Below are 25,106 nucleotides of genomic sequence, written 5' to 3' on the forward strand. Positions count from 1 at the left end.
CCTCTCCCTATAATAGGCCCCCTGTGAGGAAAGTGGGCTAAGAGCTCTGAGAGAACTGATAATGGCCCACAGTCACTCAGCAGGCCTCAGGTGTCTCTGAGCAGTTTAAAATCACCTTCCTTTCCTTTCCCCATAATAGGCTCCCTGTGAGGGAAGCGAGCATAGGGACCAGGCCCAATCAGGGTGCAGCCTGATTGGCCTGTATTCAACTTGGACACCCCAGACACACTCCTCCCACAGGGGCATTTCACAAATATAGAGAGGAACCATGGATAAGGATGAGGTGGATGTTGTGCACAGTAAAAACACCCTATCCTGGTTTCTTCTACTATTTATGTCTCTCTTCACCATTTTATTTTCGAGTATCCCCACCAAGAACCCCCCCCCCTGATATACATAGACTATAAGGTCCTCAGTTATTCCTTTCTGAAACTCTTAAAGTAAATTTCTTCTTCTCTGGGTCCTGTTTGGGTAACAGATTGGAGCCACACAAACGGCAACACATATCTTTTATGAAATTTACTGCCACTGGTTCCATAAGCAGTTGCTCATCTAAGTTTGTTGTGGCCTTGCCACAGAATGCAAATGTTTTGATTCTGTCTACTGAGGGCTGGCATAATTGCAAAGTGCTTCCATTGAACCGAATCATACAACACCACATTACAGCAAAGAAATAGGAAGGCCCCTAACTTCTCTTGCTCCACTGACACAGACTCTCACTTCTTAAAAATGACATTTTTGTTCTAAGGAATGTAAGCATGGCTTGCAATCAGATCTGTGCGCAGTCTTTCCTGTAGCGTTAACAGCCTCCAAGGACTCATAGGAAAACAAGCAGGGATCGGCTTGTCTAAAATACACAACCTTTGCCAAATTCACTGAAGAGGGCATTCTCAGCACTACTGTGGCTTCTCCTAATATCCCCAGAGACTTTTCCAGATACAGAAGGCTGGAGAGCTCAGTCTGTTTGACTGAAACCCAGGAAAGGCTGGTCTGCATAGCTTTTGGCTTGTAATTACTGAATACAACTGGAATCTCTTCCTCTGTTGTTCCCCTGAAAACGAAATCCCTCAATCCATTTGCAGCCTATTTCAACACCCTCTCTATGTGAGCAGCCTGAAGTTGCATAAGTAATTTGGTCTGTGAAGAACTTGACTTGCTGTCTTGCTGAGGGTGGGGTAAGAGTGGGTGTTGTATAGGAAAGCAACAGGTTTGTCTGCCTTTGATTCTGTGTAACTATTTTAATCAATTGTTACTGCAACACAATGTTTGTGGCTGTTTTTCCTTCAGACAACAGGTCCAACTGCAGTGAAGGGAATGAAACATTGGAACATATCTGAAGGTTTCTTCTTTTCAGTGAGGTGAAGACATCCAAACTGTTTAGGTCATGCATCCTCACTCCAGTTTGGGCTATGAAAATTTGTGTAGACTCTACTGGCTCAGAGCAAGGCTGACTTAGTATAGGCCAGCTCATAGCAGATTTTGCGGCCGACTATATTTTATTATTATATATATGTGTGTGTGTCAAAACCAGGTAACTACAAGTTTTTGCCATATATTATCATATATATTATCATAGGGTTATTATCATCTGTCCACCTCAAACATTCCACCCATGTATCCATTTGACTCTCTCTTCCTCCAGGTGAAGTAAAACAATTCATTTTTGCAATTTCAAAAGACTCTTACATGCCATTACAGAAGTAGAACAGAAGCGGATGATTTTGTCTCTTCTCTCAAGTCCCTGGACTGGGCCAGCATGAAAATATATAGCAACATAAAAGGAAGAAAAAACAGGGTTTTGCTGAACAAGAAAGAAGAAACAAAGGATAAATCCTGAGTGTGAAAGAGGGAAGAGAGAGAGACCACCAAAGCACTTCTAGGAGCCATGTGAGGTGGGGGAGGGGAGGCACAAGCTCCATGTCCTGACCTTGGGAGAGAAAGTGGAAATAAGACTTCCTGGAATTGTCCTGAACTGCTGAACCCACTAGGAAAGGCCTTGGCTTGGATGACTTCTTCCACAAAAGGAGAAAAGGCTTTTCTTCAATAATATTTGTGTGTATATATTTATATTATTTATCTTTACATTTCTATCCCGCCGCTCCCACAAGGGCTTGTGGCGGCTCATAATATAAAACCCCAATACATAAAATCCCAATGCTTAAAAACCCCAATAAAAACTTATCAAAACCAATAATTAATCTACACAGAACAATCCAAGCACGGCGGTAAAAACGGGGAAGAAAAAATCCCCTTCCTACCAACACCAACCTTGGATGGCTGGGGACTGATGACCTCTGTCTACCTAGTGGCCCTGCAAGATTTCAGAAAGCGGAGCAAGGCAGGGGGGGGGGCAGATGTACTCTTGCGCAATGGCCATGAGGAAACGGCCATGGGATGTGTTTTTGAGAACTGTGAAGTTGAAGGTCTTGCCACACGGTGGATTTGTAAACCGGGATTGCCATAAGATTCAACAAGCTCAGACACGTATTTATTTCTGCTGGTGCCACGTGAGGCAGCGAGTCAACATCCTCGGGATGCAATGCAGAAGGCAGAGCCCTGGGTGGTGGCCTCTGCAGGCACCTCACCACCAGATGGCCTAGGGGAGCTTTGAAATGAGACGATTTCCCGAAAAGGACTCAGCAAAGCTGTAGTCCTCAGTATTGCTATGCTAATGTCACGTGTCTCTTGAGTCGCCTTGACTATTGTGCCTTTGAACAATATATGCCACAATAATTATGCTAATCTTTGATATGACAGAAAAATCTCTTGTCGTTTTAGCAGCAGTAGGTTTGCATGCGACTCAGGAGCTGGAACTTCTCAGTCTGCTTGAGGGTACTGAACATGGCGGGATCTCGTGCCTGCTTGCTTACCTGTGAGGTCTTCTTAAGTTTATTGGGGCTTCGCGTTTCATTAAGCCCGTTCGAGGGCTCTCCCCGGGGACATGCGCGTCACATTGGCCCTCATTTTTTGGGAAAACGCAGAAGATTGGATCAGCGGGCTACTCCTCCCTATGCAGCACTTGATCACGGGTGGGACTTCCCCTCGGGAAAAGCGAAAGTCGAGAGGCGCTGTGCCTCGACTCGTGGTCCCGGGAAGGGTGCAACAGGTGCGGTCCGACCGCACGGTAGCTTCGCGCCGGTAGGTGACAGGCCCGTCTTTGGGCCAGGCGCCTACCCGCTCACTCCTGGCTCTGCCCGGGGGCGTGCATGCATGCGTGTTGCCCAAGAGACGGGCTTCCCCGGCGCGTGCGCGCACTCCGGTCGGCCACAGCCCTTCCCTCTTTTCCTCTTCCCTTCTCCGCTCTTCCCTTCCACCAGCAGACTGAGAAGGCTGGGCTGAGAGCCGCCTCCCGCCTCCCGCCTCAGCGTGGCTCAGACGTCAGGAGGAGTCCGAGCGGGCGAGGAGCGGGCAGCGCCCATCTCCGCAGCTGGCAAAGTGTCGGCGGTTTCCGGACGGGGCAAAAGAGGCAGCGTCCTGGGTTAGGCTGGGGGAAAGCGGAATCCGGTAAAGGTGGGAAGCCGAAAAGGGCGCGCGCGCCATGGCTGACGTCTTTCCAACCCCAGACCCCGGTTCGGGTCCCGACGCAGCGCGGCGCTTCGCCCGCAAAGGGGCCCTCCGCCAGAAGAACGTGCACGAGGTGAGGGACCACAAATTCATCGCGCGCTTCTTCAAGCAGCCCACCTTCTGCAGCCACTGCACCGACTTCATCTGGTAAGGAGAGCGAGACACCCCACCCTTCCCCGCCGGCCCGGGTTTCCTCCCCAAACCGCCTTTCCCTTCCAGGCCCCTCGTCAGATTTTTTCGTGTTGTTGTTGTTGGGGGGAGGATTTTTCTGTTTAGGGGGCAGTGGAGGCATCAGAAGTTACAGCAGCCGCAAGGGCTCTGTCTGTCTCCCTTTGGGAATGCATTTTTATATGAGGACAGCACAGCAAGAGCCGGAGTTAAAAAAATGTTTCACGGATTGACAGAAGGGAAAATCAGTGGAAATACTCCCCAGTTATCAGTTCTTATGGAAACAGAAGTGTCTTCCCTTAATGCCGTGGTCCTCAACTTTGTAAAAGCCTCTTTAAGCATTTTACTTTTTAACCTGCTGCTCCAGTGTTGGGTTGCCAAGAGATCCGTCCTCTTTTCTGCCTTTTAACAGGGTCTTGATCTGAGGACATCAGCAGGTGATGCTTCAGGGGGCATGGGGATTAATTTAAAGCTATATTGCCCATAAATGCCTCGGCAACAAGTTGCTGTTACACAGGAAGCAGGATACAGATCTGTTTGTATGCACAATATCAGTTGAGTCTACGGCAAATACCAGGTGATGTTATTCAAAGCGATACTATGAAAAACTTTCACTGGCCCTTTTCATTAGTTAGAGTCCTGTGTGGTGTGTAGGAAAGTGGTGTTCTGAAGTCTGGGTCTGGGTCAGGGTCACTGAGGCTGTAATCTTCAAACTCTTTCCTGGGAGTAAGCCCCATTGAATCAAATTGGACTTAATTCCAAACCTCTGAGTATGCATATTTAGCAGCGCAGCCTCTTTTTGCCTGCACTGTTGTACAGCTGCACAGGATTGCTTATTGTGTTTTCACTTCCCTTCCCACTACTCCCTAAAGCAGGAGCAAAGACTCCCAAAGCCCCAGCTGATCAAGCAGCAACCAGGCAAATGTGCAGGCAACCAAGAAGACTCGTCTCTAGCTGGTGGGGATCAGGATTTCCCCGAGAGACAAAAGGAAATGCACCCAGTTTTTCTCTGCACGTGTTTCTTCTGTGATCAGAAGATTGGAGGAAATCAACAGAGCCCCTGGCATCAGTTTTCACATCTGCTTGGGAGTCCTTTTGCCTACTCTCCCTCACTCTTTTCAGCTTACTTGCAGCACCCAAACATCTGAGCTCCCCTCCATTTGGTATCCCTGCTTCCTTTTTCTCCATACTTTTGTAGCCACTTTTTAGTCGTCTTGGGTTATTCCTTCCCCACCACACCCCGCCCTCCACTTATGGCTCTCATTTTGTTTACACTCTCCCTTTATGCAGGATGACCACAAAGCAGGACTTTAGCCAACTGCACTCTCTAAAGTTCCTTGATAAGAGCCTCCTCGCCCAGTGAACCAGCCAATGTGCCACAGTACAGAAGAAGCCTTCCACACGGAAGGAGATATGCGCCTAGGCTTCTCCTACAACAGGAAGAAAGCTGATTGGCGGAGCAAGGCATGTTTGTGTCACCATTGTTAGCGCCCCAATACCTACAGGTCGGTGGTGGGAGAAAGTCTACCAAGGGTGAGGTCTGGGTCTGAGGTCTTGAAGGGTGAGCAGGACAAATTGGGGAATGGGAAAACTGGGAAATGGGCATCATCCTGCTTGCCCATGGCTTTAGCCCTGCCCCTTTTCCATGCCACTTCCCCAAGTGGTCACCAGTACTCTGACAACAGCAACTTTGTCCTTTCCTCCTGCCGAGCTGCTCCAAGATGGGCAGGTTGTTTGTAGTGCCCACTGAGAACTTGCCCCAAATATCATACTCTCGCTAGACTTCCCACAAGAGACCTGCTTCGTGCGAAAAAGATGCTGTCGCTGAATAACAGCCCTTGACCCATCAGCATTCAGTGGGGAAAGCTCTTGAGGACTTTTCGCTTAAGACAGATAGCTGTTGGGTGCTGCCCCATCTTGATAGGGAAATACTCTTGCATGCTGTGTATATATGGTGAGTACACATGCTGTGTACATGCTGTGAATACTCACCTTTTTATTCTCACCTTCTGTACTCTAGATAGTGTGTGTATAAAATTTAATTTCATATGGCAAATTCCCCTCCCCCATATAGTACTCTCCCACTGGGGCTTCTCTTGGAATGCCATTGATTTCACTTCTGTGTGATCAGCGAAGTCTAGATAATGCTATCTTCAGTCACTGTGCAATCGGTCTTCATGTAGTAGGATATCTGCATTAATTAATATACCCAAGATCTTTACAGTCCGCCACACCTGTCCCAAATTACCTTTTCATAAGTGACCCCTTTCATATTTTTCTAAAGAGATGCTTGTATCTCAGTTAAATCAGTTAGAGTACAACTCTTGCTCCTTTTGAAGTGGTTTAGAGAGGTAAACCTTGCCAAGCATAATTTTTCTCACCCCAATTTAAGAAATTGAATCTTTCCACAGTTCCCTCCTTTTGTTTAACTATTAAAAGGCTGCCATATAGAGGATGGAGCAGAGTTGTATTTTCTTGTCCTGGAGGGACAGACCAGAACCAATGGGATGAAATTAATTCAAAAGAAATTCCATCTAAACATCCGGAAGAAGTTCCTGACAGAGTGGTTCCTCAATGGAACAGGCATCTTCGGGAGGTGGTGGGTTCTCCTTCTTTGGAAATTTTTAAACGGAGGCTGGATAGCCATCTAATGGAGAGGCTGATTCTGTGAAGGTTTAAGGGGGTGGCAGGTTACAGTGGATGAACAATATGGTTGTGAGTGTCCTGCATAGTGCTGGGGGTTGGACTAGATGATTTAGGAGGTCCCTTCCAACTCGATGATTCTATTATTCTAATGGTAGAAAATTGTTTCAGGTTTTTTGCATATGTCATCCTGGTCAGCCATTCCACTGATCTCATTAGGATCAGAGATTTAGTTCTATTGCTCTCCCACAGATTCTTCTCCCCTTTCAGCTGATGAGCACCCTCTTCATAATAAATTTGAGAGATTGCTCTGTAATTCCCCTGACATCGTGGCAAAAGCATCTGGTGAGAGTTTCCTGCTAGTCAGTCCTCCCCCTACACAAAACATTGTACAGAAATAGCATTAGCATCATCTGCTAAAGGATCTTGTTATATACCATCTCCCACCCAAGGGTGGGGTGTGGGGAGAAAAGCATTTCATTCAACTTCTGTCAGCCACTGCATAGAACTTGGTCCTCAAATTAAGAATCTCCCCTTCTTCCTGCAACACATGTCTGCAAAGGTTCCAACAAACAAGGAGAAAAGAGTTGTTTTTTATACTCAGCTTTTCACTGCCTGAAGGCATCTCAAAAGCAGGCTGCAATCATCTTCCCTTCCTTTCCCCTCAATAGACACCCTGTGAGGTAGGTGGGGCTGAGAGAGCTCTGATAGAACTGCTCTGTGAGAACAGCTCTAACAAAATTTTGACTAGCCCAAGGTCACCCAACGGGCTGTTTCTGGAGGAGTGGGGAATCAAAGCCAGCTTTCTAGATTAGAGGCCACCATTCTTAACCACTACACCAAGCTAGCCCTAACGTCTGTTAACAAAAAGGATTTTTTAATGAGAGCTGCTTCCTAGTATGACTAGGTTCTACTAGAAAACACTTTCTATAGAACTTCCTCCTTTCGGGGACTCTCTCTTGTTGCTTCCATGTTATTAATTTCTTGCTTGAAACATTGAGGGAAACTCTCATACTTTATTTTTCTCAATGACTGCACCATTTTATTTGGAACTGTGTTTAATTGAACAACATCTTTCTTCAAATTATTTTTCGATTAAAGAATTCCACTCTAATGTACTGACGAGATATGTATTTCCTTTCTTCCACTTTACTGAACATATTCCCCCCCCAAAACACGCCATTTTCTACCATTTAGATTTATCATATTTTTTGTTGTGCAGAGCAGTGGTCCCCAACCTTTTTATCACCGGGGACCGTTCAATGCTTGACCCAGGGGGGTAGTCTTTTGAGGCCCAGGGGGGTAGTCTTTTGCCGAGGGACGTCGCTGCTGCTGCCTGAACCCCTGCTCCACTTGCTTTCCCGCCGCCTGCTGGGGGGGCGCTGCTAGCAGCAGCTGTGCAGTGCCATGCCGAGGGGGAGCCCCAGCCATGGTGGCCGTTGGAGAGCACCAAAGGTGAGCCAGCGGCAGAGTGGCAGGGCAGCCCCCAAGGCAACAGCCGGGGAGGAAGACGAGGAGGAGCGGCGGCCCGGTACCGACTGATCCACGGACCGGGACCGGTCCCCGGACTGGGGGTTGGGGACCACTGGTGTAGAGCTTATGGCATACACTGATCCTCCCCAAAGGTAGTTTCCCTCGCTTTCCTGTTCATAAGTTTTCCAGCACATTGACTTGAGTTCCACACACATATGTCATCTACGTTGTATAACTCAGTGGTCCCCAACCTTTCTGAGGCTGGGGACCGGCAGGGCATTGACTTGAGTTCCACACACATATGTCATCTACATTGTATAACTCAGTGGTCCCCAACCTTTCTGAGGCTGGGGACCGGCAGGGCATCGGGCCGCGCCCGCACATCGGGCCGCGCCCGCACGGGCCACGCATGCGCAATGCGCGGCCCGGCCCTGATTCCCTCTCCCCGCCCTCCCGCAGTAAGAAGCTTCCCGGGCCACAAGCTTGCGGCCTGGGAAGTTTTTTACTGCTGGGGGGGAGGGCGGGGAGAGGGAGCCACGGCCCGGTGCCGGGCAGCGGCCTGCATGTTGGGGACCACTGGTATAACTTATCCAGTTCTACAAGTAGCCAATGTGCTCCACTAAAGTTGTCAAGTCTTTGGTAATAGTTATATTCTTGTTAAATCCCTTTTAATTAAAACTTAATTAATGCTCATATTACCCTATCTCTTAAATGTATATATTTCCTATAATTTCACAGTTACACTTGCAATAGTCTATGTGATTTAGAAGATAATGCTTCTGGTATGTTTCACAGTAGGTTCTGCAGTGACTGCACTTGTGTGTATAGTTTCTGTGCCTTTTTTTTCACCCTTCACAATCAGTCTGATTTTTTAAATGTGCATTGGCATTCCATTATCAAATTCGCTTCCTGCTTTGGGTGATTGTGCATGTGCTAAATATACGAGCTCTCGAACCAGCCATGATGATTCTCCCAGAGGAGATGACTTCTTTGTCATTCTAGACACTTGGTTGAACCTTCTTATTAATGCTATATGATATGATATGCCCTTCCTTGTGTCTTCTGTGCTGCCCATGGAAGGTAGGGATACATGAGAATACTTGATGAGTGGCACCTTTTAAGCATGCAAACTTCAGGGGAAAATTCTCATCATAGAAAGCAATAAGGCAATAAGGCAAACACATAAAAACCACTTAAGAGATTAAAAGTGCTCTTTTCCATATAGAATAGTGTGTGTATGTGCATCCTACTCTGTATTAGCCATTTAAAATCAGTTTTGTGTGTATTAAAGGAAGTATTGTGAGGTGTACCTGTGAGCACTCTTTGTATCTTAAACAGTTGCATGGATTTTGTATGGCAGTAGCAGAACCTGGGTGCACAGTATTGTGTAAGACGCACTCTAGGTTTGTTCAGCTTTTCTCAGGATGCAATCAGTTCTTTAGCTTGTCCATTGTTCTTCTGTTTCAGTGGCCTGCCCTTGTTGATAGAGAACAAATTCTTTAGAAAGCATGTCATGCAACTGAAGGCAATGAGGCTTCCTATGTAGGCACGAGGAGACCTTGTAGAGTGGGTGAGAGGATGATAAAGATTAAGCTCAGCTGAAAATACCCTCCCTAGGAAACAGTTGAGAGATTTTAATATCATTTTTGGATATTTTAATTCCAGTGAGCCACCTTCTGTTCAATTTAGGATGAAAAGAGATAAAAATGGAAGGAATAAATGAACAATAAACTGATGTACCATCCATTTTTTTAAAGACAATTCTAGTGAATAAATAAAGAGAACAAAAGGCATACTATAAGGATAGGTTGTGCTGTGCAGGAATAAAAGTGCTGTAGGGTCTGTGTCAGCAATGGATATGTTGATGAGTAATGCACTTTTTAAAAGCTGCTGTGATAAATGGCACCTGATTACAGGATGTACTTGAAAGTGAAAGGATATCCTGTTGTTGACAGGTGGCAAGAAGAGTTGGATTCTGTTGTTCTACCCTGCTGGTGAGAGTCTAGGGAGCATTTAAATATCCTTCAGAATCAATATGTTCTGCACCATTGATTTAAAATATGGCTATCATCAGAGACGTTTGATTGCCTATATAAATGATATATGCATCCATAAAACAATAAGAGTTCCTGGTGAGTTCTTTTTGTTGTTATTTTTGCAGTGGTGAGTTCTTTTTATTGTTATTGTTATTATTGTTATTATTATATTCAATTTATATCCTGCTGCTCCCAGCAAGTCATATAATGGTAGGTTACAAGTAACCTCCCCCCCCCACACATAAAACATCAAAACAGTAATATAACCCCATTAAATATCCCACGGCGGCAACAGCACCAAGCCCCATAATCGCTAAAATGCATTCCAGTGTCCAAGTGGAACTCAAGTTGCTGGCCAATCAGCACAGCAATGAATGGCATGGTGGGGAACTCTGCTCAACTTCTTCTTTTCTTCTTCTTCATCTTCTTCTTCTGGGGAAGGGGTCTTGTCAGATCAACCATAGACCTCCATTTTACAGGCCCTGCGGAATGCCAGCAGTTCCCACAGGGCCCTCAGCTCTTCTGGGAGCACATTCCATGAGGTGGAAGGAGATAATTTTTTTTTAAAGGAGATCAATTTTCCATTGATAATTTTTAAAATAATGTTCAAGAAAGAAAGAACACAAACGATATTGTAGAGTGTTGAAAATCGTGATGTAGTAAACATTGCTGCTTAGACACCTGCAGATCAAGCCTAAAAGAAGTGATGCTTCATTTGACTGATGGCTGTTCATGAGATATGTGTAATTAAGAAATTTTTAGTACTTTATTCTAAAATATTTCTTCAGGTTTCTTCTTTGGTTACATTTTGCTTTATTATTGGAATAATTTATATACCACCCCTCACTATGATGTCTTTGGGCGGTGTACCTAGAACCAGTAACAACAAAATGTACCTTGAACTGTTTTTAACAAGTAGCAACAGTCACTATCAGACAAACTTGGGAGCATTGTACAGTTAAGTAACTGCCGGAGTTAAGAAAGGAGAGACCAAGAGTTTGGGGATGATGGAACAGTAGATTTGCCTGACAGGGATGGATCCAGGCTGCAGGGAGGCCCTCTGTCGCTGGCCTTCAGCCAAAAGCCTGATGGAAGATCTCCATTATGCAGGTCCTATGGAACTGTTTGAGCTCTGATGGGACCTTCAGGAAGCTCATTCCACCAGGCTGGGGCCAGGCAGACTTCTTTGGGGACAAGGATCACTAATCTCTTTGAGTGGTTAGATTCAAATGAGCAGCCGTGTTGGTCTGAAGTAGCACAATATAATCAGAGTCCAGTAGCACCTTTAAGACCTTTAAGATTTATTCTCTGAGTGGTGTAAACCTTTTGTATCTCAGTATGCTTTGATTTAGAAAGTGGGCAAGCTTGAAGAGTGCAGAACATTAATTTTATACAAAGTATGTAAACTTTTCTAAAAAGTGCAGTTCAGATTACAAGTTAGCTACTCCCATTAACACTGATTTATGGAGCTTACATCCAAGAAACTGTATGTAGGAGTGCAGTCTTATCTACTTTCAGAGATGTTGATTTAACTAATTGATTTAACTAAAAGTGGCACTGTTTAGGTAACAATCATATTTATAAAATTTGTATCTTACCTTTCCACCTAGGCAGATAATTTAAAACATACATGATAAAATCACATTTTTAAAACTGCTAAAATCAACTCCCTAACATACATGACTAAAATAATTTTTAAAAAACGATAAAGGTAAAGGTATCCCCTCTGCAAGCGCCGGGTCATGTCTGACCCTTGGGGTGACGCCCTCTAGCATTTTCATGGCAGACTCAATACGGGGTGGTTTGCCAGTGCCTTCCCCAGTCATTACTGTTTACCCCCCAGCAAGCTGGGTACTCATTTTACCAACCTCGGAAGGATGGAAGGCTGAGTCAACCTTGAGCTGGCTGCTGGGATCGAACTCCCAACCTCATGGACAGACAGCATTTCTGCCACTTACCACTCTGCGCCACAAAAGGCTCTGTTCTTACAGCTTACACCTGTGTTAATTGGGCCCATCACACCAACTGTACAGCTGCCTCTAACCTGAAGAGAATTTCCAGTATATAAATTCATAATCAAATAAAATAATTTATTTGGGATAGTAGTTGCATTTAACTTGCTCCAAAGATGAACATGGGGAATTATATCAAAAACTGCTTTAAGATCTACATATACCATTTGTTCCATTTAATATTTCTGTTAAGGCGTTGGAGGAGGAGCATGTCTCATGGCTTAAGTGCCACTCAGTGCTTAATACCCACTCAGAGCATCTGTCCTGCCCCTGAGTGCCTCCTCCTCCTATTTGTACAGCTTGCCTATTTGTACAGTGGCCAGCCATTCGCCTTCAATCCCCCACCTCTGACAATCCCCTCCTCCTTTCATTTCCCTCTGAGGCTCGGAGGCTGCAGATGCCTGTTGTGTGAGAGCTGCCCCTGCTGGTGAGTTCCATAACAGCTGCCTGCAGCCTTTCCAGGTCCTGGGTAGAGGGGGAGGCCATCCACAGAGTTCTTCCCCCCCCCCTCAATCTAGTGCTTGTTGTATTCCTGAATGCAACGGACTTGGCCCCTAGGAAATAGGTAATTGCCAATGGATTGAATACATTTATAAACTAAGAATGCAAATATAGAACGGTAGTAAACACAAGAAAAGCCTTTTATAAGGCTTATATTGTTCTTGCACTGAAATATTCTTGTTCCATCCAGTGCTGGAGCCTTTTAAGTAGATGAATTGCATATAGCTTTCCAAAGATCAGCAATAGATGTATAGGTCAGTAGCTCAATGGATAAAACCCTGAACCTTTTAAAAATATATATAATGGATTAGAAATAACCACTAGAAGGATGGATGGATACCACTTTGATCAGCCTTTGTAAATAAAAAAGCTAGCTAAGAGGCCCACTAATCTGGTGTGATTTTCAAAAGCTCAAGAGGAAGAAAATCATAACCTGGAGCCTTTCCTGGTTTTAGTGTTTTAATCAATTGCTTAACTTCCCTTGGAAAAACTGGATCCCACCAATGGACAGAATAATTATTTGCTTTAAATTCCAGATCTGGCTCAGCATCAGACTTTCTGTATAGCTCTATAAAACTGTTCCCAGTCTTCGCCAGAGATGCTTACTATTGATGAGAAATTAGTTGCCAGAATCAGGGGCTATCAAGATTCTGGGCTGCATCTATTAGTTTTGCCATTGATCCAAGATGTACTTTTTTCTTGTAATTTAATAACAGTTTATAATAATTCTTAGTCATCAAGAACAGCCCTCTAGTTTTGTGTGAGTGTGCTATGTTTAAAGATCTGTATAATTTCTTCAAATGAGTTTTGGCTTTGCAGCATTTATCACTTTTCTCTAGATTTCCAGTTACTCATTTTTAATTAAAAGGGAGCTGAATGCAGTTAATATTTTAGCCATATTTTCAAGACTAAACTTAATATCCTGTGATTACATGATGCTAGTATTCAATCTGTCACCATAAGGAGTACCCATCAATCTGGAGATATCTTGTTCCAAAAACTGGTCCCATTTTTTCCTTATATATTGGCCATGCACATCAATTAGAGTATTATCTGGTTGGCAATGTATCCTCAGCCTAATTGTCAATCAAATAGGGTGACGATAACTAGCTACCGAATTGTCCATATTTAAACAAACTACATTTCCCTTTGAAAAGTAGGAAGCCAGGAAATAATATATCGGACGGACTCCACAGTAAGAGAAAAAGGTAATGTCCTCATGAAGATATGTTTCTGAATTCCCATTTAAAATAGTCTAACCTAGCCTTGTTGTTAGCTGTACCTGCTTGTTGCTGGAAAGATTTACCACTTTATCCTTATTCCTTCGAGTTTGTCACCATCTAAATTTTCCCTTGGGGTCAGATTGAACAGTTAATTACTGTGTGAGCCAGTTCTGGCATTGTGGTCACCTCCAATAAGACAAGGTTGCTGTGGGAATTTTCTTGTTAGCAATGAAGGGTAAGCATTCATCAGCAGTTGATTATTGATTATTAAAGGATACATGTAAGGATATTGTCATGTTTTGGGAACTTAGTAGTAGTTTTTTTTTTTACATTAACATCTTTCCTGTATTGTACAACCCTCCCCCCTTTGGCTGACCCATAGTTTTTATAGCATATAGTATGAAATAACCCGCTCAGAGCAACATCCTTGCGTGCCCAAGTTTCCTGCAATAAGATAATATTAAATGATTTTAAGAAGAGTTAGGTATCAAGTTCCATTCTAGTTTTATACCATCCAGCAACATTCCAGGTGGTAATGTTTATTTATTATAGCATTACTTAACCCACCGCCTTAAAAAAAAATTGTGTCTTTTCCAGGCACACAAACATTACAGTGCACTATTTTAGGGGAAAGTGAATGAGGGAAATGTTTTTCCCTTGAAACAAACCAATTTCATCTATATCTGTTAAAATATATTGATGTATATTTAAATAAGGTTGAATTAAATGGTCAACAGGAGAAAGAACAGCGTTAGTTGAACCATGGCTATTTGAAGGTATTTTAATTTTCTCAGGGGTTGAGATTTTTTAAGAATATAAATTTCCTACTTAATGATTTTAGCAGAGATACTATATGTTTCTGGTAGGTTCTATCTATATGTCCTTGGTAGCCTGCTCCGTGGCAGTGATGGTGGCAAAGAAGCAATATTTTGCCATGACCATTGCATCAACACAGCATAGTCATGTGGAACCCTTCCAGGTGGTCTAAGGACCTGTTGGGTTCTGGCCAACAGGAGGAGGTGCACAGTTCTGCAGCCTGCTGCAATTATTCTGCTAAGTGGTTTGTAGATAAAATTTCTCACATCCATTCCTACTTGGACTCTACATTAGCAGCAACAAGATTAAATTATTTCAGGGTGCCAGTTTGTCTAGTTGTGTGGGGATACCTTTTGGATTATACAGTCTGATGATGTGGACAGGATTCTGGAAAGTTTGAAACCTACCATCTCTTCATGTGACACTTTTCTCTCCAAGCTGCTTAAATCTGTTGTTGTTGTTATGTGCGAAGTCGTGTCCGACCCATCGCGACCCCATGGACAATGATCCTCCAGGCCTTCCTGTACTCTACCATTCCCCGGAGTCCATTTAAGTTTGCACCTACTGCTTCAGTGACTCCATCCAGCCACCTCATTCTCTGTCGTCCCCTTCTTCTTTTGCCCTCGATCGCTCCCAGCATTAGGCTCTTCTCCAGGGAGTCCTTCCTTCTCATGAGGTGGCCAAAGTATTTGAGTTTCATCTTCAGGATCTGGCCTTCTAAAGAGCAGTCAGTTGATCTCCTCTAGGACTGACCGGTTTGTTCGCCTTGCAGTCCAAGGGACTCGCAAGAGTCTTCTCCAGCACCAGAGTTCAAAAGCCTCAATTCTTTGACGCTCGGCCTTCCTTATGGTCCAACTCTTGCAGCCATACATTGCAACTGGGAAGACCATAGCCTTGACTAAACGCACTTTTGTTGGTAGGGTGATGTCTCTGCTTTTTAGGATGCTGTCTAGATTTGCCATAGCTTTCCTCCCCAGGAACAAGCGTCTTTTAATTTCTTTGCTGCAGTCCCCATCTGCAGTGATCTTGGAGCCCAGGAAAATAAAATCTGTCACTATCTCCATTTCTTCCCCATCTTCCCCATCTATTTGCCAGGATTTGCTTAAATCTACTGGGGTGTATATGTGTGACAGATTAGGCCGAGGAGACAGTAAATGTCTCTCTGACAGATGGGTTGGTCTCCACTGCCTTGAAGCAGGCAGTAATGCATCCAGTCCTAAAGAAACCTACCGTGAACTTATTTAGTTGAATAATGATTGTCCAGTCTCAAATGTATTATTCTTGAGCAAGGTGATTGAACGAGCAATGACTGTCCAACTTCAGAGATTCCTGAATGAAGTGGATTGTTTAGATCCATCCCAGTCTGGTTTCAGGCCTTGTTATGGGACTGAAATGACTTTGGTCACTCTGGTGGATAACATGTGTTGGTAGATGGACAGGAAGAATGCAACTCTGTCAATTTTCCTGGACCTTTCAGTTGCTTTTGAAACTATCAGTCACATCAAAAAGCACCATTGGCACTGGATTTGGGAGGTACTGCTCTTCAGCAGTGCTATTCTTACCTTGAGGCAGATTTTAAGAGTGTGTTGCTGGGAGACTGATGTTCTGCCTTTTCTTTTGGCCAGTGGGGTTCTTACTGCCATACTTTTCAGCATCTATGTAAACCCACTGGGAGGGATCATCTGGAGATTTGAGCTTTTCTGTCACCAATGTGTAGGTGACTCTCTGCTCTTTCTGATAATATCAGTAGATCTCATGAAGGCTACAGAAGCTTTGAGCAGGGGCCTGAAGGCAGTTTTGGAATGGATGAGGGCTAGCATATGGAAACTTAGTCCCAAAACAAAGGTGCTCTAAGTAGGGAGAGGGTCTGACCTGGATAATGGGTTATCTCTCTGTTCTAGATCCACTTGTACTCCCCTTAAAGGAGCAGATTCTCAGCTTTAGGATGCTTCTGGACCCAAGTCTCGAACAGATTGCAACAGTGGTTTACAGATTCCTCTCAGCAGCTTTAGCTGGTAAACCAGCTATGCCCCTTCCTAGCCAGAAAAGATCTTACCACTGTGGTACATGCCCTAGTAACATCTGTTGTTGCAATGCTGTCTATTTTACTTTATTTTAATTGTTTAAATGTTTTAATTCTTTTATGTTTGCCATCCAGCGGACTCTGATGGGGGGGGGGTGCCTACTTAACTCTGTGCAACGAAGCTTACTCCCAGAAAAGTGGTCTTCTGATTAGACTAGCCTGCATCTGTATGTTGGAGGCACCAGCAGTCATTACATCTTGAATACAGCAGTTTAAAAAAAAAAGATTCACATATCCTCCCCCATCCTATAAACCAGAAAGGCAGTTATTGCAACACCAGACGCTTCTCTACTTTCTCCTTTGGTAGAGTTTTAGAAAAACAATCTAAAGCAGGGGTAGTCCATTGTAGTCCATGGACATCTGGAGGACCACAGGTTGACTACCCCTGATCTAAAGTGAGAGTCTAAGAGTACCTGTGGTATAGGTAGCAAGAAGAATGCTTGCCCTATCACACTATTAAGCATGTTTAACTATAAATTGTGGTATTATGTACAGATAAATGCTGACAGTCATTCAGTATTGCTTGACAAATTCATAGAGACGGAAATAGAATTGGTAGACAGTTGCTGCAATTTGAAACTTTATTGCTGTGGATGCCTTCCTGGCCTTAGATAAGAAACAGGAATATAATAAAAACCTGGCTTTTCCTGTGTTAATTTCCCCCCTTCTAATTGTGTTTTTGTTTGATATTATTTTAATGTCAGAATAGAATATATATCTAGAAAGCTAGAGTCTATGGATGTTGAATCCCTTTCTCTCTCTCTCTCTCTCTTTGCAGGGGGTTTGGTAAACAAGGATTTCAGTGCCAAGGTAAGTAAATAGTTTAATAATTACATTCATTTATTCAGTTTTAATAGTTAAACCCAAGTAATTTGTGACAGGCCAGCCTGATCTCGTCAGATCTTGGAAGCTAAGCAGTGTCAACCTTGGGTAGTATTTGGATGTGAGAACTCCAAAGAATACTGGGGTTGTGAAATAGAAGCAGATAGTGGGAAGCCACCTCTGAACAGCTCTTACCTTGAAAACCCTATGATGTCGCCATAAGTCAGCTGTGACTCGACAGCAAAAAAAGTGTGAAAAATATTTCACAGAGGAATTGAGCATGCCAGGAATAAGAGTATTAAATTATCAAAAAGGATGTGTATTATTTAATCATTTATTATCTCATGATCTGTGAATCATACACAGAAGAGTTTCATTTCAGTAGAGTTCACTGAAATTAAATGTCATGTCTGCATATAGAGACTCTTTAATTTTTCATGAAATGTATCTTTGTGGTTTATTTTTGTACAGAACATTTTTCTTGTTGGGAGCTGCTGTCTAAGTGTGGGTGTTCTGAAAAGTGGATTCACTCTTCATTGGACTCCATTTAATTTTATACTATATAAGTTTTTCTTTATTGCTAATCTACATTGGTTTCCTGAATGCATTCAGAAGGACCTTTAGTGTGATCTTTATTTTGCTCTGTATTCTGTTGCATGGGGTACCTTCAACATTAATGGGTTTCAATTAAATGTCCATTGTTAGTAATGATAGAAATTAAATTAGACGATAGAAAATGCTGACATGTTTGCCGAACTGAATTACTGGCAGCAGCAGATGTTGTCATCTTTTAATCTGTACATATTTTATCTTAGCTTATTTGGATGTATAAAGTTGCTATACTAAATCAGGGAATTGATCTATCTGACCCTGTACTGCCTATTCCCTCCTAGGCTGGATCTGCAGGTAAAGGACATTCCCAGTTCCCAAAAAACCTTTTAACTTTAGATGCCAGACATAGAGCCTGTCACCTTCCGCATGTAATATGGTATCTCTCATATTAACTTTTTTTGTTTCTGAAATTTTATCGACACGTGAGGTATTCCACATGAATAAATACATATTCACCTCTGATAATGATTATAGAATATTAATGCACCATTACTATTTATTTGTTGGCCACCTTTCTGAAAGTTTATCCATGCTGCTAATAGAATGAAAATATTAACTTGCAGCATAGATCCTGATTTTATTACATGGACTAGCTTCAAAGCCCTTTCCTAAGAACGGGCCTTGAAAGGGTCCCCTCCCCTGGCCCCTGGCCAGGCAGCTTAAGGTGGCTTTGGGCCGCAGCTCGCAACCGGATCAAGTGGGGCGGGCAGGGGTTGGCCAGCTTGTTAGCAGGCCCTGCCGATCAGGTCAAGAGGCCCTTGTTAGTAGGCTCTGCCTAGCAGACCCTTGGGAGGCCCTCATTAGCAGGCCCTCCAGCACGACCCTTTGCCCAGGGTCCTCTCCCCTTACCTGCTGCTGGCTCCAGGCACTGAGGCATGTCTGAGAGGAAGGAGGCTAGAGTCCAGGGACAGAGGAGCTGCAGAGGCAACTTGGACAGCCGGACACGTTCCACCCCCCCCCCCCAGGCTGTTTCACAAATATATAGAGGAACCATGGATAAGAATGAATGGGGGGACAGTTTTAGGTCTTGTAGTATCATAAAACCAGAAGTGAAGCTCTTCCCATTATATTACAAAAATGTGGTTTTTTAGCTTCCCCTGATATGCTGCTCCAGAAACAGTGCTGTAACAGTGCTGTATGTCATGTATGGGAAGATCTAGGACCCCTCCCCTGCAGAATGGGCCTTGTAATAGTAGAAAACAGTAATTTGATACAACTCATATGGTTAGCAGGTAGCTGATTCAGTTAGTGAATTATGGATTTACGAGTGCTTTAAAAAATGTTATCTCCCTTCCATCTTGCTAGGATGCTTCCATGTTGCATATATATGTTGCTCTCCAGGAGCCTAGCTAGGATGATGTAGTATAGTTATGTTGGTATGGGATGATGGCTAAGAACTTGAGTTGTTGGGGAAGATGCTAATTGGAAACTCTCAGCTGGATTCCATGCATATTGAACTATGGCTATAGTTCAAGTCTTACCTTTGTCCAAGCCCCATATCCCTCTCTTTTTAAAATGGATATGTCAAAATCCAAACTTTATCTGCTTTTAACTTGAGTGCAAACTTGCCTGAAAAGAATGTGCTTTTAGCTGGGCCAAGAAAAAACTACAATTTGAGCAGGGATGACAAATATGTTTTACCGAAACCATGTTTAAATGGTCCTTACTCATGAAAGTTTTAATGGAGTGCCTCTCTTGCACCATCAAATAAAGAACCTCAACTTTTCTATAAGTTTGGAACATCATAGAGTGTCTGTATGATCATTATAAAAATGAAGTGAAGGTGTAGTTCAGCCTTTCTCAACTTTCTTAGGCTTTGAGAAACCCCAGAAGTGAGGCGAATATTTAGAATATGGTTGGGAAGCATAGCTGTGTATACAGACACGTGGGGGCCCTCCCCTTCTCACCCTCTCCAGGCCCCTTCAGCCATGGGGGGGGAGGTCGACATGACCATATATGGTCATATCACCTGATAAATGTTTATATGTATCTGTGTATGTATGTATAACAGAACAAGAGGGGGAGAAGGGGGAAATTGACAGGAAGGACATTGACATATAAGAGTGGGGGGGAGAGAGGGTAAGGGGGAAAGATTGACCGAGCAAGGAAGAGAATGAGAAAGAGTGGGGGAAGGGCATGCATCCTCTCTCAAAGCTTCTTGTGAGTTTTCCCTTTGGATAGGATATGAGATAAAGTTGAACCCTGAGGAAACATGGGGCCGAGCAGGAATCCCTGAACACTACCTTGTAAGACCATCCGCCCCAGATAGGACTCAAACTGCCATAACATGGTGCCTGTTAGTCTCAGTAGTTTGTAGGGTACTATGATCAGTAATATTGAAAGTCACTGATAGTTCAGGAGTTGTAATGATATGACTGCATGAGCTGTTACAGCTAAATTAATACAGATTTGGCTGTGCTTCATATTTGTATACTATTCATATTTCTGTAGCAATGGCATTGTTACAATTGTAATAAGGCTGATGCTTTTGAGGGACTGAATTTACATATTATGAATGGTGTAGACATGCACAGAGCAAGTTAAGTACCGAGGTGGAGGTGCTTATCGACCAACCTTACTACTGAATATGCAGGTTGGTGTAGTAGTCAAATGCCTTCTGTCTGCTGCATTTGGTTCACCAACTCTTTCTTTTTTTAGGATCAACTGATTTGGCTATACTAACCTGCTTCTTTATCCTCACCATTGGGCTACTCTAACATGGTTAGGATGAACTGACCTTGAAAGTAATGTTGAAAAACCACCTCATTCAAAATGTTGGAATATGACTATTTGGCTAGCTAATGCTAATACGTCTTAGCTATTTCAAAATTACTTCATTAGCTGCTAGTTAATTTCTTAGTTCAATGTAAGGTGCTGGTTATGCCTTTTCAAGCCCTTCAGAGCCTATAACTCATATCTGAAGCATTCCCACTCCCCATATGTCCATTCGTGTCAAATATCGTCTTCTGGGAGCCATATTCTTGCCTGTTCTGCTTGCCATTTACTTAGAACCCTTCCTTCCTCCCCTCCCCTCCCCTCCCCTCCCCTCCCCTCCCCTCCCCTCCCCTCCCCTCCCTTCCCTTCCCTTCCCTGGTCTGAAGTAGCACAATAAAATCAGAGTCCAGTAGCACCTTTAAGACCAACAAAGATTTATTCAGGGCGTGAGCTTTCGAGTGCAAGCACTCTTCGCTAGACTAAGATAATAAATTTGTTGAGTATGCAGCAATGACAAAATCAATATAATATTTGAAATACAGATCACTTTCAAAGCTTGAGGAGAAATGAAGTCTATTATGAAAGCAGAAGATAAATGCAGAATGAGAAGTAATTTAAAATAGAATACTAGTATATATTAAACGTATCCGTTAAAGGAGAATGAGTCAAATTTAAATGTAAATGTATAATGAAACTGAAGTGGAACATTAATATCTTTGATTTTTAATTTTCTTTCTTTTAATAAGATTGAATGGCTTTTTATTTTGATGTGTTCTGCTATATTATCAGTTATATATACTAAATACCTGATTAGGTGTGTGATATGTGATACGTAGAAATGAGGAAAATAATATAGTGGAAAAATAGATTGGTTAAAATAACTGAAGTAAGGATTGTTGTAAAGATTATGATGAGAAGGATGCTTGGGACAGCTTTGCTTCCCCCATACTTGTTTGTTTAATATATTAAACTAGAAATAGAGCCCGCTGTAACGCAGACAGTGGGCGCTAGCAGGGACAGGATTGTCGCGGCGTTGTGGGGAGGGCTCGGCGGGCGGGGCGGGCGGGGCGACTTGGCTTGAGTGGTGGCGTCCGTGGGAAGACAGCGCGGGCCGTCTGGAGGCGTCATGGGAGGCTCTGAGGCAGGCTGCGGACTCGGCGCAGGGGCCCCGGGGCTGGGAGCTGAGGTTCGGGCGGCGTGTGGGCGGGTAGTGCGCCACATGGGCCGGAGGACCGGTCGGCGGTGGGCTTTGTCTGGCGGTGCGGCGAGCGGGTGCTCCCGGGCGCAGCTGTACTCTAGAAGGCGGCGGGAAGTGCGGGGTGGCGGCAGGGGGCCTTGGTGGGACGGGCGCGGCCGCTGGGTGGGCAGCCTGGCTAGGGCGGCGGGGAGCCGGCTGTTGGGCGGTGGGGGAAAGAATGGCGGCAGCACGGCGGTGACAAGCGCAGGCGAGGTGGGGCGGATCGGGAGGCACTTCGCCACTCGAGAGGCGATTCGTCACTCCAGCGGCAAGGGACCAATCACAAGCCGCGCTGTGTGCGGCTCGCAATTGGCCCCTTGCCACCAGAGTGACAGTTGGACAGCCGGCTGTTGGGCGGTGGGGGAAAGAATGGCGGCAGCACGGCGGTGACAAGCGCAGGCGAGGTGGGGCGGATCGGGAGGCACTTCGCCACTCGAGAGGCGATTCGTCACTCCAGCGGCAAGGGACCAATCACAAGCCGCACTGTGCGCGGCTCGCAATTGGCCCCTTGCCACCAGAGTGACAGTTGGAGGGTCCAATCAGCAGGCGCTTCACGCCTGCCGATTGGGCCCCCCAATTGTCAGTCATGAGGAAAGGGCCTATTGGCACCCTTCCTCATCACGGACCGGGCCCTCCTTAGGTGCCCTTATCTGATTATTTAATCTGCTCTGCAGGAGCGGTTTAAAGATAATATAAAGCAAAGTTTGAATAATTTTATGTATAACCCCCTTTTCTTATCTGTATCCCTCCTATATTTCTACTATTTATATCAATAAAGGTTTTCTGAATCTGTTTCTACCACACTTTAAGTAAAACTAAGTTGTTAAAAATATTTTAGCAGAAAGTGAAGAGATGAATTAGGAAATCTCTGGTGGGGTTTCTGTTGCCTTTAGAGAAACAGATGTGGTTGTTGGGACGGCATTTACATCTGGAATTGCTGGTGTTAAGACTTGTCACCGGAAGTTGAGAATCTCAAAAGTGTCTGCTTTTTAATATCTTTTTGTTATGTAAAGTCACGTTGAGTACTTTTAAAATTAATTTTCAAGGCTTAATTATTTATACATGTGAGGCTAGACAAATACAGGTTTTGGCATTAATAGACTTGGATTTTAAAGATCTAATAGGAGTGTGTGTAATATATTGGGTGGGATTTTGGTTTTTTTTAAGGAACATGCACAGTACTACCTCCTTCCCATTTAAGTGCATATTATAAAAACAAAATCCAAGTGAAGTAGTTCAGGCATTACTATAGTTGCACAAAAATGTCAAGGGATTAAAGCAGAACTGTTATGCAATCAAAAACATTTTAGGGAATTAATTGTATTGGGTTATAGCCATAGTCATCTCGTATTTGTGCAAGGGCACTACTGCCAGCAGAAGAGAATGGTTCATTTTTGTTCCCATATTGTGTTCTCTTATATTCCCAGAATTCTGTATACCCAAGGAGATTGGGCAGATACTAGGCAGCGACAAAATCTGGTGGTCAGAAAAGTCCCATTTTGCAAGTGCAGCTCCATTTGCAATTTGATAGTCCATTAGTATTACTTGATTAGTTCTGCACATATTATGCCTGCCCATGTATAACAGAATAGCTTTTTATGCATGCATATTTTCTAGCAATCCTAGATACATTCTATCTTGGGTGAATGGGTCTTGAAGGCGATATCTGTTGCTTAGGATGAATAGTACTTGAAGATGGTATCTGTCACTCAAAGTTTTTGTAAATACTTGTTTTAAAAATAGCTTTCTCTTTCCCCCAATATGTGTTTATGTGTATATGTTTTTTTAAAAAGAACTGGCTGTTTTGTAACTGGAAACACATTAATTGAATAAAGCGACTTCAAAATCTATTAATCTAAACAGTATTAGTCTTAATTAAAAAGTGGGAAAGGAATAGAGAGAGGTATATAAACTTCCCAGCATTATGAAAACACACTTCATTTTATCTTGGATCTCCCTCTGCATGTAAGAGCTTTGTTGCTCTCAAGGGACTCTCACATGATAAAGAGTCCATGCTGGAGCATATAACCATCTCTGGAGATATAAGCATCTCTGGAGTTTCTTTCCTGTGTATACATACTGCATATTTATCATGTTACCTTCTCACATGTACACAATGATAATTTATTAGAAAAAGCATGTGATAATATGATACCAGCATATGGCACTGCAAAAATAATTAGTTTGTTTTAATACTACTCTTATCATCTTACGGGGTAATAAGCTTGTATTTAAAAAAAACTGGTTTGGAATTAAATTAAGAGATAGATGCAATCATAGAATCATAGAGTTGGAAGGGGCCATATAGGCCATCTAGTCCAACCCCCTGCTCAACGTAGGATCAGCCCTAACCATCCTAAAGCATCCAAGAAAAGTGTGTATCCAGCCTTTGCTTGAAGACTGCCAGTGAGGGGGAGTTCACCACCTCCTTAGACAGCCTATTCCACTGCTGAACTACTCTGACTGTGAAATTTTTTTCCTGATATCTAGCCTATATCGTTGTACTTGAGGTTTAAACCCATTACTGCGTGTCCTCTCCTCTGCAGCCAATAGAAATAGCATCCTGCCCTCCTCCAAGTGACAACCTTTCAAATACTTAAAAAGGACTATCATGTCCCCTCTCAACCTCCTTTTCTCCAGGCTGAACATTCCCAAGTCCCTCAACCTATCTTCATAGGGCTTGGTCCCTTGGCCCCAGATCATCTTCATCGCTCTCCTCTGTACCCTTTCAATTTTATCTACGTCCTTCTTGAAGTGAGGCCTCCAGAACTGCACACAGTACTCCAGGTGTGGTCTGACCAGTGCCGTATACAATGGGACTATGACATCTTGTGATTTTGATGTGATGCCCCTGTTGATACAGCCCAAAATGGCATTTGCCTTTTTTACCGATGCATCACACTGCCTACTCATGTTTAGTTTACAATCCACAAGTACCCCAAGGTCTCGTTCACACACAGTGTTACCTAGAAGCATATCCCCCATACAGTAGGCATGCTTTTCATTTTTGTGACCCAGATGTAGAACTTTACACTTATCTTTATTAAATTGCATCATGTTCTCATTTGCCCATTTTTCCATTGTGTTCAGATCTCGTTGAACTCTGTCTCTATCTTCCAGAGTATTTGCCAGTCCTCCCAATTTGGTGTCATCTGCAAACTTGATGAGTAGTCCCTCCACCCCCTCATCTAGATCATTAAT

General features: G+C 43.6%; 1 protein-coding gene across 1 annotated transcript in view; it reads left to right on the forward strand.

The window, feature by feature from the left end:
• Positions 1–3,102: 3,102 nt before the first annotated feature.
• PRKCA (protein kinase C alpha) overlaps positions 3,103–25,106 on the forward strand; it is a 212,838-nt gene continuing 190,834 nt past the window's right edge. Inside the window, exons 1-2 of the mRNA XM_077328390.1 lie at positions 3,103–3,711; positions 17,298–17,329. Of these exons, the coding sequence (XP_077184505.1) occupies positions 3,539–3,711; positions 17,298–17,329 (205 nt within the window). The 5' untranslated portion in view covers positions 3,103–3,538. The remainder of the gene's footprint in view (positions 3,712–17,297; positions 17,330–25,106) is intronic.

Source organism: Paroedura picta, chromosome 3, assembly GCF_049243985.1.
Source record: "Paroedura picta isolate Pp20150507F chromosome 3, Ppicta_v3.0, whole genome shotgun sequence".
Lineage (NCBI taxonomy): Eukaryota > Metazoa > Chordata > Lepidosauria > Squamata > Gekkonidae > Paroedura > Paroedura picta.